General features: G+C 45.2%; 1 protein-coding gene across 4 annotated transcripts in view; it reads right to left on the bottom strand.

Annotated features, from left to right (window-relative positions):
* Positions 1–14660, bottom strand: part of NHS (NHS actin remodeling regulator) — a 268302-nt gene that overhangs the window by 21340 nt on the left and 232302 nt on the right. For all 4 annotated transcript variants that reach the window (XM_029998661.2, XM_029998663.2, XM_029998662.2 and 1 more), the window contains exons 2-3: positions 5697–5849; positions 3155–3288 (exon numbers count right to left, since the gene is read on the bottom strand). In XM_029998661.2, the coding sequence (XP_029854521.1) occupies positions 3155–3288; positions 5697–5849 (287 nt within the window). The remainder of the gene's footprint in view (positions 1–3154; positions 3289–5696; positions 5850–14660) is intronic.

The following is a 14660-nucleotide window of genomic DNA, read 5'->3' as shown; positions in this document are numbered from 1 at the left end:
GCTATTATTCTGTGTTTAGTTGCTGGCTCAGGAGCTCTGTACCAATTTCTGTATGAAACTGGAACGATAAATCATGGGACAATAAATGGCATAAACCATGCCCTGTTCTTATACTCTTTCCTGAAGGATCCCCTTCTGGCCTCTGGGCTAAGTAGACCTTTCATCAGACAAATGAGGGCAGTTCCTCTAAAAAAAGTAGACTATAAAGCTAACTCCAAACTTGTCTTGCCTGGGACACAAAAGATCCTATGTCATTTCTAGTTCTCTACTTCTTCTCATGACAAAATGACCTTGTGATGGAACAGTCCAAAATGTCCCTCCAGGCACATTTACACTGGCATTAGTTGCTTTGGACTTGAATTCATTTGGTCTTTCTTGGAATTTGTGGGATTTTGGCATCTTCCTTCCTGTAAAGATAATCATGCTTAAAAATGAATCTTCATCCGTTGTGGCTGATTTTCTCTAGCTTTACTGTACAATATACAAGACCTTCGGAAAAGCTCATAGCTACCTAATTGGTAGCAATAAAAACAGCAGCCAAAAGGTACAAATATAGAAGCCTTGGCTGGTCTCAGACATAGCTGACCTGTTTTGCAGTACCTTTCAGTAGTGACAGCTCTCACAGGTCTCACAGTGGTAATTTGAACATTTCTCAAAACTAAGCCACTTATTTCAGTACCTTAAAGCATTCATTTAACTTAGATGGTCAGTTTGGAAAAGTCAGATCCTGTAACTTTTAAAAATTTCCCAGCTTCTCATTGATCCCTTTCCTAATTTAAAAGAAACAATCCCTTTTCTAATTCATAAGTAACACAGAAAGGGGGTTTTATTGTTGTTTAGTATTGCTTTCACCATCACCTTTCCAATGCATCAGAAAAGTGGAATACAGAATAGACTGCTATGCCATGAATAAAAATTCTTGTGGGATTTAACATCTTTAGTTCATTGACGAATAGATGATACAATTGACTGGAATCAGATATCAAACATTACCGACAGTCCCTGAAGCAGATACGCATTTGCAGATGTCAAAAAGCTTATGCTAAAAAGGGCAAGCTAGCCAATAACAGCATTCTCAACTTTCTCCTGTAATGATATCATTAAGTCATGAAGGCTGGCACAATATCAATTAGCTATTCATTGTAGCACTGTCTTGTAAAAATCTCTGATTAACCTTCTGCCAGACACAGCATTCATGTGCAGCTTCACGTTCTCTCAGAAATGGGTCAAGGCACTTTGAAGTACTCTGGCCTTGGCGTATTTGCAATTACCAAAGCAGAACATTACCAGATGCCTTGAAATCAATAGGATGACAACGTCCAAGCTGCTCTTGCTTGCTCCTCCTTAGGGGAACACTGAATCTGGTCAGCTTCCAAAAAAAGGCCCAATATGGGTGGGCACAAAGCTTAATATTTTCTCTCTTGAAAAGAAAAAGGTGGACTTGCTGATAAAGCCAAGACATCTGCATTCAGCATGACTTAATTTTGCCAACTAATACAGGACTCGGAGGGTTGCTCACTATTTATTATTATTTTGTGTTCCACAGATGGAAGTAATGTCTAAAGAGCACTGGTTGTTTTCCAAACACAGCAAAGATTCAGGCCTTTCACCACTGAGTATGCAATTTCAAAAGACATGCCTTGTTCCCCATCTGATACTAACTAAGAGACATTTATGTTCAATATACTGTCCAAACTATTGTCTGTAACTAGTTCTGATCCATAATGTGGGGGTCACCTCTCCTTTACCTTTCAATGACCCTACAACAGTGCTAGCTTTGATGATGACTTACAAAGAAGAAACAGGTAAGCCTGTTTTTCCTTTCTGTCTTCCAACTCTTTTCTATGTTGTCCCTTAACATCAGGATATCTTCAGTTGAATCATAAGGCCTGCAAATTTAACCAGTTCAAAGCCTGCAGTGAAGGTGATGCTTTCCTCAAAATTATCCAAATAAGCAGCCAAAAAGCCAGAATAGTCAAACTAATCAAAACTTCATCATGCATTTCATGTTTTCAAATGAGAAACAAAACTCCTCCTATGGACTGGCTAGCTGCTGATGTTTTGTTCCCTGGACATGTGCTTTACGTTGTGACTCCTTTACTATTATAGTATTTCCATATGGTTAATATAATGAATTAGGATGAATGTACTTGGATTTTTAAGCTAAGTGAGTGACAATTCAGTAGCTACAGACTTACAATGTGCTCATGGGTATAACATCTCCGTAGATGCCAATGTCCCTGTACCTGCAGATGCAGGACAGATCTATCTCTACACTGAGGCCTGGCATTAGACATATGCATCACTTAAAAGTCAAATCCAGGTCTGACCTGTGGAGTTTAAACTGGTCTGAGGAATGCAATGGCTCTCAGCACAGGGCAGAATATAGCTACTATAGCACTTTCATGGGTCAAACACCCAGAGCCACAAAGGTAGCGAAGTCCTGCTGAAACCAGTGGGAATTATGGACCCAATCAGAGTTAAACTTGTGGATCTGGTGCATTTCCTTTAACCATGATAAATACCATATTGTCAACACTAATTTGATTTCAAATTAGTGCAGCAGTGACAAGTCAGCACAGACATACAGGACCAGATCTTCAGCTGGAGTTCCTGTTTGGCTGGCTGCAAGGACATGCATGAGACATAAAGCATCTGAAAAAACTGCATGGAGGTGGACACTGCAGGACAGGACCATTGCCCATACATACATGGAACATGTAGTTCCTTGTAGCTGGAGAAGTGCTGTTGAGCCTAACTGCACACGTGAGTCTCAAGCCAGCACTCAAAGCCCTTGAGTTCTTGGCTCCTGGCAATGCTAATGCAAGGGCTGAAATTATGGCACTTTCTGAAATTACAGGACGGTCCTGGAAGTACTACCTAAAGCACAAGTGGAGAATGTGAAGGGCTGTGGAGGAGTATGTGAATGAGTGCTGTCAATGGGCAAAAAAATAAGAGGTTTCTCAATGGAAACGTCCACCCTGGGGCTGGCTGCTGAAAGCTGCGACCTGAGTTATGCTGCTGACAGTCTTTAAGGTCAGCTGTGTCGTACCTGCATAGGCTTGGGTGGGGGGAGCTTGTGAAGCACTGTCACACTTAGGTCCCACAATGCTGATAACGTGTTTGTGTGTGATAGCTGTAGTGAAAGACTTACTGGTAGCAAGTGCCGGTCCTTTATCGCTTGCCTCTTTTGACTGCAGATTGCAGGGAAGTGAGGAAAGGGAGGAGCCACCACAGTGATGGGGCCTTGGACTTTTTGCTCTTTGTTATCACCTCGGCTTCGATGTTCTGCTTTGGATGAGAAAGGAGACATGAGGCTTTCAGACTGTTAAAAACATATAAATATCTCTATTAACAGCACAACAGACACACGAACAGGATGTGGACTGCAAAGATGAAGGTCCTCCTCTTCCCCACTGACTGCTACCTATGATCCCTGTTGCAACTGAAGGGGACAAGCAGTTACCAGACATCCAAGCCCCTGGAAGAGCAATGCTCATACAACACAACCCAGCGTGTGCACTGAAGCTGAATTCTCCTCAGATGGGCTTTATACCCTTTATGCCAAGTGACAAAGGAACTACCTTCTTAGGTGCTTGGGACCAGAGTTCTGATTCCCAATGGGAACCTGCAGCTCCTGTTGCCTTGAAACATTGAGCTGCAGCAATGCCTGCACTCTACCCACTTAAAATACACCCCTCTGAGGAGAATGAAGGAAACACAGCCCCAGGTAGGATTTCCTTCCCCAGCTGCATGGCAGTACCAAGTCCTGAGCATTGGCTTGACATCATGAAGGTTATTGCAGTGGAGCTCCGTGTCCCAGAATGGAGGACATCATCCTGGAAAAGTCAAGATGTCTCCACCTCAGGCCTAGAGGAGTCTTCCTTCACCATGGGCTCACAATATTCAGTCCTCTTCCAGCATCAGTCCCAAGCCTCTGAAACTTTCCAAGTGAATGGGAGACCGCCCATGGACTTCCCATCTCTAAATTCAGGTGACAGTCAGATAGCTACTGTTTGCATGGAGTGCTGCTGGAAGGGGACAATGGATTCACCTGATGCATGTAGATACAGTCCAGCCAACAATGTTTGCTGCTAGCATAGCTGTTTTCTGATCTAATGTTTAGTTTTAATTACTCCTGGTTAAATAGATAAAGAGATGATGAAATTCTGATAGAAGAAACAGGTGAGACACAATAAACATGTTTAGGGTAAATTTCCAGTTATAATTTCACGCCAGTATATGCAGTTATTTGGAAAATAAAATAAAGCAGCACATGCCAAGCTGCCTGCTGAACCTGCACAGCTGCCGTTAAACGCAGAGGATGGGAAGTTGCCAAAACAGAGATTTGTAACTTAAAAAGATGAGGCATTTTCTGACAGCTGCCTTCCTGAGCTGCTGTCAGGATTTCTCCTGCCCACAAGATGGCAGGCAGAGATCAGCCTGGTCCTGGGACAATTGCAAAGCAGAGCTGCTAAGAGCAGAAAAGCCAACTTCTCTACTCCAACACTACTGTGATTGCAATTCTTCTGAATCACTTTTTGCAGTGCTATGAAGACATACTGCACCCTCAGTGTGTTCTTGAGCTAAAATCTGTAGAGAGGTTCAAATGTGGTAATTAATTAGAACATTTTATCCAGCTAACAAGATGCTCTGCAGATCCGAGTAATCAATTATTATTATAACCTGATAACAATAATAAATGAGCAAGGCAATGGTAGCTGTTGGTGCAAAACAATTGCAACACAGGAGGCTGCTGCTGAACATTTTAAGGGTGACCTGCATGGATTTTCTCCTTCCCTATGGCACAGAAGAAAGATAGGCTTGTTTGCCTACTTTTACGTGCTTCCCAGTAAGAATTTTCCCTTGGTTAGGTTCCCAGTGAAAACTGACCTTTCCCCATCTTTTGCCTGCCCTGTAGCGTGCTGTTGTAGGACCATCCAGATATTTGCACCCAGGAAATTTCCTTTATGGCAGGGATCCAGGAGCCTGGTTATGACCTTGATTGCTCCCACTTCCTCCCTGTGTAATGTGATTCAGTTTTGAGGCTACAGGTCTCCAGTTTGTTTGGCGATGTCAGGAGGTGTTCCCTGGCCTGGGAAGGGGACACCTGCCCGACCCTGCCAAGCTGTCTGGGGTATCACCTGGCTTTCAGCTGCCACCCTTGAAGGATGCAGGTCTCCTCCAGTATCGTGCTTGGAAACCCCATGCAGACAGCTCAGTTTCTGTGGCGACTGTAATACCACTGGGCTCCAGTTTCAGCCCTCGGGAAGCTAAATCTTATCTGTTGTGGAGCTGAGGCATTGTTTAACGTCTGTTTAGTGGAGGGAGACAAGATGGCCTTGTGGAAACACTCAGTGCCTCCAACCTTTTGGGGTCACTGCATGGATTTGCTCACACAATTCAGACATACCCACTCTAATAGAAAAACATATAAACAAAAAATGTAAAAAGGAAAAGTAAAAAGTCCTTTTCAGCTCTACTCTAGTAATCATAAACAAGCCGAAGGGGGCACAAGCCTTTTCTACTGCTAGAATTTCTTCAGCTTTATGTCTTCCCGTGAGTACCTAAGTCCTAGTGAAGACCACTGCCCACAGCCCTGTGCCTGTGCCTGAGCACCCTGCTGCTGTCGGGAGGGGACCGTGGAGAGGTGTCCTGTGTGCGGAAATTGAGCCAGAGCGTGTTCAAGCACCTACCTCTGTGCAAGGCTCGCAGGTGCTGCTTGGCGTGGTGGTGCAGCTCCTCCACGCAAGGCGGTCTGGTGGAGGGGAGGAAGATGTTTCTTTGCTGATTCCAAGGTGCTCGGTAATAGACACTCAGTTTGCTCTCTGCATCCAGGTTGGAGACAGCTGTAGGATAAAACCAGAGTGCAAGGTAAGACTCCTAGCCTCTCTTACATCAACCTAGCTGAAAAGCAATGGCTCTCGCTTGGAAGAGCAGCGCCAAGAACGAGCACTGGGGGTGTTACAGCACCCCTCCTCCCACCAAATAACAGCAATCATTATCTTCTCTGTGTTTCCATACCACGTTATACCACTTAGCATTTAGACAATGCCCTTTTGCCAGATCGCAAATGGCTCTATGGAGGCAAGTAGGTGCAATGATACTATATTGGTGTTAAATATATGGACTAAAGGGATAATAATTTTATAGATAGCAAAATGAAAACGCAAAGAAGCTAGCACAACCTTCCCACAGTGACATTTTGAACAAGGGCAGAGGGAGCGATGGGTCTTCCATTTACCCATTCTCCTGCAAATATGCTCCTTCACTACATCATGTTACTCACAACTAATTTCTGACACAGGTTGCTAGCTCATTGCCTTCTAGCGCGTAACAACTGAGATTAACTGCCCGCCCTGCTGAGTGACTTCAACTGTCACTTATCAAAAGAGGTTCTCTTAATAGACAGGGACTTCTGAGGGACAGGAACACTTCAATTCCTCTACAGAGAAATCCCAGAAGTCTCTGAAGTTACATGAACCAGCTCCACTAAAGGTTTGTGAGAATTTCTCAGGAGCGCTGGGACTCTGGGGGGATGTGCCCAACCTCAGTGTATGCAGTAGCTAGCTTTCCAAGGGCCAAAGCAGGAGAGGAGGACTATGGGGGATGCCAGTGCTCTGCCCCGGCTGGCCACACAGAATAGGCTTGTCCCACCTGTGCTTAGCAGCCCATGTAATGCAGCAGAGCACTTGGCACGTCTTCAGCTATAGCACTAGGCTGGCTCCTTCTTTTGCAGGCATCGATACAAACAGTCTCTCCAGTCATCTCCCCTTGTAATGCCAAGGAGCTGCTGCAGCTGTTTTGCTTACAGGACAATGCAGCGTGATGCAGGTGGGCTCCCTCACACATGGGAGGAAGGGTGGAGGAGGGACCTCCTGGGGTTCCCTTCCTAGCAAGAAGCCAAACAGCCAGTGTGCCTTGGGTTGGTCCCCCCACTGGCCACGTGCTCCTCTCCTTCACCCTCATCGACCAGTGAGAGCCCAGAGGAGCAGAGGCAGCTTCAATCGTAACAGTCCCACACAACGCTGATGGCCAGAGCCCTCTTCCATGGAGAATACTACCAGGGATTTGTAACTCTGTGTTAGCGACCCAGCCTGCATGCCAGCCCCCTTCTCCAGCCTCCGTCTTGCCCACTGACACGATAGATATTTTGTGGCCAGGCTCTCCCCTTGCATTGCTTTTACCACTCTAGGCAAGCGCAGCCCCCAGCCCTTTTCCGGCAGGGCCCTCGCCACTTCCACATGAGAAGGAGAAGGAATGTGCCACTGTCGTGGGACACCACCGAGGGGGAGGCCAAGCCAGAGAAAGGGGTTGGCGGCAGGACATCCACAGCAGTACATTGTCTCCACCCAAGGAACTAGCACATTTCAGGGCTCTCATCTACTTTCCATGCTTTTGCACTCTCTGACCTGCAGGAGCAGCTGCCCTTTTTTGAGTGGGAGTTGGTGCAACATGTCAGAGAGCTGCTCTCTGGTGGAGATGCGTTGCTCTTTCTGGTGTTTTTTGCTTTCTTTAATGCAAAACAACATTCACTGAGACTGAAGGCATACCAGTGCTTTGTATAGAGAAAGGAACTGGGGAAGTACAGTAGGAGAAGAAGGAGGAGGGAGCAGGCACAAGAGGAGAAACCTAGGAACCATGCTGCTGCATGTGGGATGCTGACAGACTTTATCAGCTTCTTTGATAAGAAAAAAACCCAGTTCACAAAACTTTGTGGGCGTCATGATGGAAGTGGTGGTATAATATGGTGATAGACCTCCTGAAGTTCAGGTTCTCAAGAGCTTCAGCACTACCGAAGGGACCCCGAACTCTGTGTCCAACAGGCTTTGCTTCCAAGTGGATGTTTGCAGGTGGGGTTTCACTCAGTTTACAATATGTTTGCAGGGCTGCTCCATGCAACTGGCCATGGTGTCAGCGCAAGGAACGGCACCACGGTGAGAAAAAGATGATTGATAGCAGGGGAATTTGTAGGGTGAATGACAGCAAGCTGTATGTGTTTGTTCATCATGAGGATTTACTAAGTAAATTATCAACATTGTAGTAACATAATGTTGCCAAATCACAAGCAGAGCTTTTGATGGCTTGTCTGTTTGTCACCACTGCAGTAGGTGAATATCTCACTAGCATGAGCTGATTTTGTATTTCCTTTACCTCTTGAGGGTGAGGAAGCACTATGTCTGTTTTACAGACAAGGTACCGAGACACAAAGCAACTTGCCCTGATCCTGTTCTGAGCCACACTGACTTCTTGGGAAGCTCATCTCAGGACAAAAATCTTTAAGTGATAGTAATGATACCCCACCCATTCTTTATATCGTTCATGATATGTGATATTCATGATCACAGATTGTACCCTGGAGGCTAATGAAACGGCAGGCACAAGCAGTTTCTTCCTACTCCCAGAAAAAAACTGTCCAGACTGAAGCTCTAGTAGTTGTCTGTGACGGAGCTCAGTGAGTGGAAAGTTTTACCTACTTATGAAATGTTCAGACATTTCATTAGACTACAATAAATTTGCTGCAAAATTTAACTTGTAGAAAGCTCTTCTGGCTTTGGCAGCAGTTTTTTACAAATGAGAAAGAGTAGGAGTTGGGTTAATATACTTCGTGTGAGACTTAAAAATGAAACCAAGCTAATACAATTCTGCTATGCACTTGCTGTTGTAGACACACATTACTGTTCACAGATAAAATAGCATGACCTCTTAGCCATCCAACAACTCTCCCTTAGCCAGAAAACCTGGCAGAGCTGTGCATAGTGCTGTACCAGAAGAAAAATAAAGCAAATACATTGCTTATCTTCAAATGATAGGGCACTAAGAAGCTTACAGTACCCTCTGCCATGGCCCCAGCTAGCACGCCTCCATATCTTCTTGCCTTTCCCTGCAGGAACTCTGATTTGCTGTGTCAGGGAATATGCCCCACTGACACCAAGAAAGCAGAAGTATTGCACAATGCGCAATGAACTGAACAGTCCTTTAAAATACTCAAAAGGTGGAGAGGATTTTCTAGGCAGTCCAGAATAGAAACTAAAAGAGCTGGCAAAAAAGCTGCGAGGGGATGAATGTTCTCAGCCTGTGGTGGGGAGGAAGCTTGGAGGGAGAAGCCCTGGGTAGGGTAGAGGACAATGCTGGCCCAAAGACAAATAAATATAAACCCACCATGAATGCAATTAGGCTGGATGTTTGAAGAACAGCATCCCAACCTCAGACCAGCGAAGCTCTGGAAAAGCCTCCTGGAAATGGGAAAGCAAGGGAAAAAGCTAACCGGTAAGCGAGAAAGCCTGCACCCTTTCTGAAGGGGATTACCAGATGTGATTGCCTGCCAAAAGAGGGACCTGCTTCCATTTCATTCCTTGCACATTGTCCTTTGCACATGTCCTTCCGTGTCCTTTGCACATTGCCAGTGCTTCTGCAACAGCATCTCGCCTGGACCTCGCTGTTTGGGCATAGGCCCCTGGCAACTGTGCACTATTGCTGGGAGCTGAAGCCAGAGCATGCAACCGCAGGAGTGGACCGTGAGCTTTCAGGACCACTGAACATCTGATTTGCTGCACAGGATTAAATCTCTTACTTCCACTAAAAGAAAAAAGCCAACCCTGTGGCGGGGTAGTTCAGCAGTCAAAGACCACTCGGTTGAGACCTAGAAGACCTGTGCAGTCAAAGCTTCGCCATATGCTTCTGTTAAGAGCCCTATGCCTCCATTCTGTAAAATGGGGATAAGGTATCTCTTTCAGCCAGCACTTCCTTTCACTCGGTGTTTTACACTGCAGGCTGTTTTTACAATGCCTAGCCTGTGCGTGGCTGTAGCTCCTCAGCATCATCACAATATGCATAATAAATAAAGCAATACAAAAAATGTAAAGCCACAGTCTTTAAATTATTAACACCTGGACACCACAGTGAATGAGAAAAAAAGCCTGTACAGATATAGGAAACACTGCATTTCAGGCATCAAATATAGATGATTAATATATTTTCAGTGTGTGCTTTGATCAATTTAGAATATACAAGTGAATCATATAAATTATCATGTTCATTTCACTCCCGAATTCACGTAATTATTTTTTTTGTCTTGTGGGATGACAAAATGACAAGAGACCGTTTAAATGGATTCTCCATTACATTCTGTTGATCCATTAATGTTGGCTGGTTTCCTGACAACCAATGTCAAACAGACATACCCAAGTGACTGTTCTCATGAGAAGATTTTTGAAGGTTTCTAAATAGCTGTTTTATCAAAGTTGATCATATTTATCATTTACAGATCCTTCTCGTCTTCACATCCTCTCATTTACTCTCTCTCCCTCCTTTAGCAAGGCAGAAAAAGGATCCTGCCGCAGCAGAGTCAGATGTGGATGCTTGAAGGTTGTGTGGCTTTAGTGCACTCAGGCGTGTTTGTTCTAATAATAACACCACAAAGGCCAAACAAGAAAGATTTCTGCTCTATTTATTTGATAGATCCAGGGTCCCCCCCCCCCCCATTCTGTCTGCTTCTCTAGACGCTTGCCTCCCAGCCCCCCCCCCAGCTCCTTCTGTTTCTCAACTTTCTATTATTTCTTTCTGTATTATAGCTGTCATCAGGTGTCGGGGCAGGGGGAATATAATTCCTTATGTTTCCTAGCTCAAAGAGAAAACACAATTCAGTGTAAGGTGTGAAAAAGTGTGCAGCCTGGAGGGGATTTGAGTGGTGAGTGAGGCAGTTGCCTACATGCTGAGGGACAGAGCTCAGAGCTGTCACGCCGTGAACCCCTGCACAAGCAAAGTCAAACCAGCAGCTGCTGAATCCTTATTAAAGTATCTGGATTCCAAAAGACAAAAACCATAATTAAAAAGGATCAGACTAGTGAATAAGCCTATTCCAGAGCCCAATTACTCTTATGAGAGGCCCTAATGACCCAAGCCCTTGGCAGAGGGCAGAGGAGCTGGGGGCTGCGCACCCAGCAAAACTCCACTGCTTCTCCCTAATGCACCGCAGGGGTGTGGGATGCTCTAAAGGACTGCCGTGGCCAGCAGCACCATGCCAGGCTCTGCTTGGGAAGCCCTTCTCCAGCATTAAGGTGGTTGACCTGTCATTTTAGCAGATGCCATTTTTTCTAGCCATTTCAGGTAAAAATGGTGACTTTTTTCTTGTGTGATTCAATGTCATAAGAAAGCTGTATGTTCACCCAGCTTTGCATAAATAGGCCTGTGCCAGCAGCAGAGTTCAAACTGATCAAGCTCTTCCACACCTAGTGCCCAGGTCAGCAGTGAGTAACTGCCTGCTAAGTTTGTGTGCAAAACATCGCAAGAAAATTAATTCTGAGGAAGACCAGATTATCTCAAAGACTAGGCAGTCTGACAACACATCCAACTTCATCATGCATTTTTAGCATGTAAATGTTTCATTGAGGCAAGTGCTGAGTCTGATGTGAATTTTATTTATAGCCCTGAATGTCTCCAATGTATGCTTCCCCCAAGTACTCGTGTCTCCACTGTAACACCCAGGGGGTTTAAGCCTACAAGGCTGGTAAAAATCTACAGTTGTTTCTCCGCTGTACATGTCCCACATTTTGTGCGATGCATCAGCAAGCTCAGTACTTTCAAAGCAGCTCCCTCTGCGGCTGCTGCTTCACAGTGATGGCACGGAGTGTGCAGGGGCTTACCCAGCAGGGACACCGGAGCCCGGAGCTCCTCAGAATTGGGACAATCACTCTGTTTCCTACAGTCGTGCTTGCTCCGAACCATGCTTGCACCCAGACATTTCCCCCAGTCTTGACCTATTTGCCAATGGCAAACCCCACCAACTGGAACTGCAAATAGCTATTTGGATGAGCTACCTTCCTGTCCCATCTTTATTAAGGCTTGAAAAATGCCAGTGCAAAGGGAGCGTGTTGGCGGGGATGCTGTTCGTTACAAATAAAGGCTACTGGCTCTTCAGCATTCCCATCACCCAGTGAGCAACGGCAACCTCACCATAACTTCAGTGAGTATACCTACAAGCATGGGCATGCACACAATTTCCCTCACACCTCTAGATAAAAAGTACCAAGTGACTGGAGCCAGAAAACCAGACATACCCTGGTGCCCTCAGGAACCCTGTTCACCCTGGCAGGGGCAGGATGCCATGCTCTTTCCCCACCAAGGGGAAGCAATAACTTCTGTCCATGTGACCACCAGAGCAACACCTGACAGTGATGGCTTTCTCTTCTGAAGCCCTTTTGCCGGGGGGGACATCAGATGATGGGAACAGGACAGGCGCTTTTGCCCCTTGGCACTGCGGGGGCTGCAGAGGACTCTGCCTGCACTTCCCTGTCCTCCTCTCCCCCGGGCAGCTGTCTGCAGTCCAGCCCCCCCAGGAGATGATGTGAGAGCTGAGGCAGGTCCTACCTAGACCGTGACAGAGCTTTCTAAGCACACTTCTCACATAATGCAAGAGATGCTCCAGTCTCAGCAAAATAGAAAACTGCATGCCAAACCCCCTATCTCCTTTTTCTTGCCACTCCGGTGCATCTTTGGGATTTATTCAGGATCTGGATGGATTCCCCTATCCTTGGTCACATCTTTTGTTCCTGCTTTCCTGGTGCACTCTGACATTTGTGAGGGTACTATTCAATGTGGACATTTCCCTTTCAGTCCTTGCAATGCCCACTGTCACAGGGCTGTGGGTGACTGATGCCCCATTTCTGGTGGTCTGCTCTTTGGTTACTTCCCTCTGGGAGCCCATGCTGGATGGTTTGTAATGGGTCTGTGCATCATTATATCTTATTATTGCTATTATCACGGCAGAAACCCAAATTATTTCTGAGGATTTTTTGGCGTGTGCAACCTGAATCCAGGATGGATGTGAGAAGCAAACTCCAGTGGCACAGGGCCTGAGATATGGCTTGGGCAACCAGTCTGGACCTGAAGCGTGGATCACTACATCTGCCCTGCCACTGGCACTCGTGCATGCAAATCAAAGCCAGTGCGACTGTGTCTACACAGGCTGCAGCTGCCCTCCAGATAAACAGGAGGGTAGACATGACAAAACAAGTTAAGTCTTTAGCTATGTGTGGGCAACAACATGAACACAATTATTATTCTGTTGTGCACTCATGGATGGACAATCTAGCTAATTTTTCAAACTCAACCAAAAAGGCAGAAACCTCACTGACAGCAGAAACTGTTGAGAAAGACCATGATCTTTTATGCTCTTTGTATTGTTTTATGTCTTGCCAATAGTGACATTTCTCACATTTCAACCACAGTTTCTTAGTGCATCCCTGTGACATTTTTCTGCCTCCCATTATGCTACACATGGAAATAACAGCTATTCAGGAGAAAAACAGACAAGTGGACAAAACCCCACCTGTATTTGGCATTCAGTTATCTGGAAAGATTAAAATACTGGAAAGCATATGATTTGGATGTCATTTCCATGTGCAGATCCTTGAATTTTGCATTTACCTGGTGTTCAGTTGACTGGCACAACAGACATAATTCAAGAGGGCTGGGAAGTGTGCGGTTCTTATACACGTAAGAAGATTAGGCTGTTAAGCAATATGCACTTATGTGAAGAGTACCACATGCTAATCCCATTCTTGGCTTTGCTGCTTTCAATCACTGCTGGTGGTGTTTGAACATATTTTTAACTGCTTTTCCTAACTCTGTCAAATATGTTACAGTGGCCAGAATGGGACTTGATATTTCAAAGTATTTCAAAGCTGTCACTGCAGGATAGACAATAACCTCTCAGAAATACACAGTTTTTTATACATTCAAGCCCTCATTCCTATGAAGTTTCTCTAGCCAGATTTCTTCCTCTCCTTTTATTCCTGTTCTCCAGTCTATGTTTTACATGGCTGGGAGAGAAACAGCTTCATGCTCTCAGCTACAAAATAGCTGCAAACATAGTCACAGACAGCAGGTTTCTGTTAGAGCATTTCATTAATGGAGTTGCCCTTCTCACCCGTGAGAAGTGAATGGCATTTTTATTTTAGGTGCACATGTCTACATATTATACATATCCATGAATATGTGCAATTGTGCATACACCCCCACCCCATCACACCCAGCTCTGCAGCAAAGAAATCCCGCCGGTGCATATCTCTCCTAATGCCTGGTGACAGAAAGCACTGGAGGGAGTGCAACATACTTAACTATTAATAAACATCCGAAACATTCAAATAATGTATGTGTAGCCATGGTGTTTCTATGGTCCTTGTTCAGTCAGAGATAGCAGGAAGCCCATCAGGGAAAGCAGGTTAATAAGCAAAAAAGAAAACCACCAATAAGTTCGGGCTTTATTCCCAGGGCAGCTGAAGACATATGACTAGTCAAAAGTTCTCCCAGCTGTGTATATGTATGCATAAAATTAAACATGTAATCCAATTCTACAACTTCAGAGACCACAACCCAGCTGGGAAGTGACTTGTGCCCCAGCTAAGTGAGTGGAAGCAATGCAAAAGGCAGCATTGGTGTTGCCTGCAGGGCAATGGTAAAGGCAGCAGACAATATGCAAGTCCTGCCTGGCAAGCTTAAGGTTGCCATTAGGTCAACTATTCTGCAGGATGAGTCCATATTCATTTCAGTTTGCTACCATGCTCCATGAGAAAACAAAAAGCTAATTAGCCCGGAAAATAGTGAAGGCATAAACAGTGTTAAAGAAAAACCCAACCCCCCAAACCTAACTTGTTTAA

The sequence above is a fragment of the Aquila chrysaetos genome, chromosome 23, assembly GCF_900496995.4.
Source record: "Aquila chrysaetos chrysaetos chromosome 23, bAquChr1.4, whole genome shotgun sequence".
NCBI classification, from domain to species: Eukaryota; Metazoa; Chordata; class Aves; order Accipitriformes; family Accipitridae; genus Aquila; species Aquila chrysaetos.
The sequence above is the reverse complement of the archived record's forward strand: the minus strand, read 5'-3'. Positions and strand labels throughout refer to the sequence as shown.